The sequence below is a fragment of the Lycium barbarum genome, chromosome 7, assembly GCF_019175385.1.
Source record: "Lycium barbarum isolate Lr01 chromosome 7, ASM1917538v2, whole genome shotgun sequence".
NCBI lineage: Eukaryota > Viridiplantae > Streptophyta > Magnoliopsida > Solanales > Solanaceae > Lycium > Lycium barbarum.
In genome coordinates this window covers 120,044,461-120,048,337 of record NC_083343.1, presented here as the reverse complement: position 1 = coordinate 120,048,337, position 3,877 = coordinate 120,044,461, and the positions used below count along the sequence as shown (strand labels likewise).

General features: G+C 35.3%; 1 protein-coding gene across 1 annotated transcript; it reads right to left on the bottom strand.

The window, feature by feature from the left end:
• Nucleotides 1-1,810: 1,810 nt before the first annotated feature.
• Nucleotides 1,811-3,219, bottom strand: LOC132601836 (cysteine-rich receptor-like protein kinase 10). Its single transcript, XM_060314896.1, has 4 exons — nucleotides 3,040-3,219; nucleotides 2,682-2,911; nucleotides 2,432-2,582; nucleotides 1,811-2,309 (listed from the first exon to the last, which is right to left on the bottom strand). The coding sequence occupies exons 1-4, from the start codon at nucleotides 3,217-3,219 to the stop codon at nucleotides 1,995-1,997; spliced, it is 876 nt and encodes a 291-aa protein (XP_060170879.1). The 3' UTR covers nucleotides 1,811-1,994.
• Between the last annotated feature and the right edge of the window lie 658 nt (nucleotides 3,220-3,877).

The window sequence follows — 3,877 nt, the reverse complement described above, 5'->3', positions numbered from 1 at the left end:
GTAGCATACTACATAGGAAGCATCACTGTAAAGATAGAGAGTGGATAGAAAAATTATGTCACTATAGGAGGTGGTAAAGGGTGTACAGGGCAATAGAGGATAGACAGTATTGGTAGATAGCATAATGAGGATGGTCGATCGGTTTTTTCTTATGCTGTATGTTGATTTCCTACTTGTAATACGCTTTTGCTGTTTGGTTTCAAATAAAATCTGTTAGTTCGACCACAAAAAACATGTGCAACATCAGGGATGCTGCACGCACCCTCTGTGAATCTTCCTTCTTGACTTGTATGTGTATATTTCATATGCTGTAGTGGCTATTGACAACAAATTCCTTCTTGACTTTGTGTATATGTTATATGCTGTGGTGGCTATTGACAACCATTTCCTTCTTGAAAGAGACCGTTTTTCTAATTTAGACTATGTAGTGTCCCTTTCATTGCTGGTTGTTTCCTAATTTAGGCTAGATAGTGTCCATATTACCAACCAATATATGGTGCTTAGCTACCATCTTCTGTGATAACCGTGATAGTTGCATGTGTTTCTCAAAATAAGGGCTTGTTTGGACATGGATGTTTTTGCTTTTTCTCAAACACCTGTTTGATTACATATTGTATCGATTTTTCACTACGAACTTGTAAAAGAAGTTTCAAGTTTGATCAAGTAAGAAAAAAACTATCTCACATAACTTCAACAAATTTTCAAATGAAATACATGTTCAAACACAACTTTAACTTTGAAATATTTTTTTTCAACTTAACTTGAAATACTACTTTTTTTTTTTAAAAAAAATGTCACTCAATTATGTCCAAACGCCTACTAAATCATTAAGCAACACTTGAAATACATGCCCAATAGGCACAAAGAGCTTAAATATTAAAAATATTATAAATGGACCCTCTTCTGCTTCTCAGTTACTATTACTTTTCTTCATACTACTTATTTATACTATTTTGCCATGGATTCTTTACTTCCGTCAATTCTTATCTGACCTTCTTTCCTATGCTTTCTCTTGAACCGAGGGTCTGTCGGAGACAACCTCTCTATCTCACAAGCTAAAGGTAAGGTCTACATACACTCTATCTCCCCAGACCCCACTAGTGAGATTACACTGAGTATGTAGTTGTTATAAATTCTCTTTTGTTCCAAATTAGTTTGCTCTGTGCGCGACAGGCTGTCCATTTCCATTTCGATTCTACTCTATTTTCCACGCTTTGACTTTTTTCTTCATATTTTTCCACTAGCTTTCACTTCCAATATTCTTCTTTCTATTTCTCCCTTTCTCCACTTTGTTTTTGTGTACGTAGAAAAAATCCAGAAAGCTTTTGGTGATCAACACGTGATACAGGTTAACCTTGACTATATATGCTTTCTGCTAATTTTCACTACAAACAGTACATTTCTCATAAGTCAACGATACCTTTTTTTTTTTTTTCTTGTTTCACATCCAATATCCGGTATGTGCATTGGAGCCCGACTATATCCGGATTAAGGGAGGATGAACCCTATCCGCTGCACCACATCCTTTGGTGGTCAACGATACTAGTCATTGATGAGATTAGGAGTGTCAAACGGTTTAGAATACACAGTTTGCTTTCTTTTCTCATATTCAATATCAATAACTAATAGTAGAGCTAACAACCTTTAATTAATCTGATTTATTATGTCAATCATCCAGTAATTACTTGTTCTAATAAGGTAGCCAAGAAGTACTTGCAGATAGGACAGCTTGACACATTGATAGTATAAATTCAACAGAAGAACTAAAACACCATGAAAAGGAAAGTTTTACTCCTTCATATTCTTTTAGCACAATTAGAGTCTTAAATTAACTCCTTAATAGACTGGCAATGTAATAATTGAGAGTCACAAGTGGTACTACAAGAAATAAGACTTTTCGTAGTCGTAACAGAAAGTGAAAAATTGTTACAAAAGACTTGCCGTGATGATTTAAGAGTTGAGAATATTCTCTATATGTGGTGATCTTGGGTATACTATCTTGGGTAGACTTCAGTAATTGGATCTTGGAAAACAGGCGATAGAATGAATTTGCTTGTAAGTTGATGCATCTTTCCTATTCTGGTATAATCCTTAAAAGATGCAGGCTGATTTGGCTCTGGCAGAGTAGCAGAATCAATACTGAGAATATGAGTTATACCGGCAGTTGTAGGTCTTTCATTGACATCACTTTGAACGCATAACAATCCAATATTAATACATCTCATGATTTCAGATAGTGACTTTGAGTCGCCAATAAGAGTTGGATCTACAAGTTCCATGGCTTTGCCATCCTTCCATAGCTTCCAAGCCTATAAATATCGACATAGTATTTCATAGTGTCCTCCAGATTAGGTTATAAAAAAACAATTGACTGCTGTAGAATAATAACTTTAATAAAGGGAAGTCTTAAATACAATTAATTTGCACTTACGTGGGTAAGAAGGTCGTCAAATGTATCTTCTTGATAAAATGATCTATTTCTCTTTCCACTTATTATCTTTAGATGTAGCACACCAAAACTGAATACGTCGGACTTCACTGAGAATTGACCACGCATTGCATATTCTGGGGACATGTAGCTGCTAACAAAGAAATATAAATCACAATAATTAACATTCTCCTATAACAGATTTGCAAGGGGGTATTTCAATACATATGTATAGTTGTTGACAAACACTTACTATGTGCCAACAACTATGTCAGTTCTTCCTTCAGTTTGGTCATCACCAAATATTCTAGCCATGCCAAAATCTGAAATTTTTGTGTTCATATTTTTATCTAACGAAATGTTGCTTGCTTTGAGATCACGATGTATGATTCGAGGACGAGAATCTTCATGAAGATAAACTAATCTTCGTACTATTCCTCTAATAATCTTGTCACGTATTGACCAATCGAGCAATACTTGCTTCTCGTGTCTTAAACATGTCATGTGAGATATTACAATTAAAAATATATTAAAGATAAAAAGTAACATTCTTTCGGAACAGATTATAAAAAGAAAAGTAACACACATAAATTGAAAGAGAGGGTATAAACAAACCAACCAAATAAGAAATAGTCGAGGCTTTTGTTGGGCACGAACTTGTAGATGAGCATCTTTTCTTCTCCTTCCAAGCAAAAACCGAGTAGTCTCACTAAATTTATGTGTTGAAGCTTAGCTACAAGTAAAACATCATTCTTAAATTCGTCTACAGTAAAGGTGACAATTTGAGCCATATTTAGAAAACTAGCCCATTTTACCCAAATGTTAGTGAGTTGAGTCACTCATATTTCAGTTGGGTAAATATGAGCTTCAAATCTCTCTTTAACCCATAAAAATATGGGGCAAATATGAATATCCATATAAGAACACACTAGACTCAATAACAACACATTTTGAAAATGATTTTTTTTTCTTACCTCCCACCCCAACTCTTACCCCACCACCCACGCTACCATGTGCTCCCACCCCCACACATTTCTTTTTATTTCATATACTTTATTTTTCTTTTATAAAAAACTTATAAAAAAGGAGAATTTTTTTTCTTACCTCCCACTCCGATCCCTACCCCACCCCCACCATACCCCCCCCCCCTAAATTCAATTTCATATATTTTACCTTTATAAAATTTTATAAAAAATGGAAAAAAAAAATTCTTCCCCCACCCCACCCCTCCACGACCCCCACCCCACAAATTTCAATTTCAAATATTTTACTTTTATAAAAATTAAAAACAAATTCTTACCCCCACCCCACCCCACCCCTCTCCGACCCCCCCCCCCCCCCCCTAAAAAATCAATTTCAAATATTTACTTTTATAAAAGTTTTATAAAAAATGGAAAACAAATTCTTACCCCCACTCCACCCCCTCCACGACCCCCCCCCCCCCCCCCC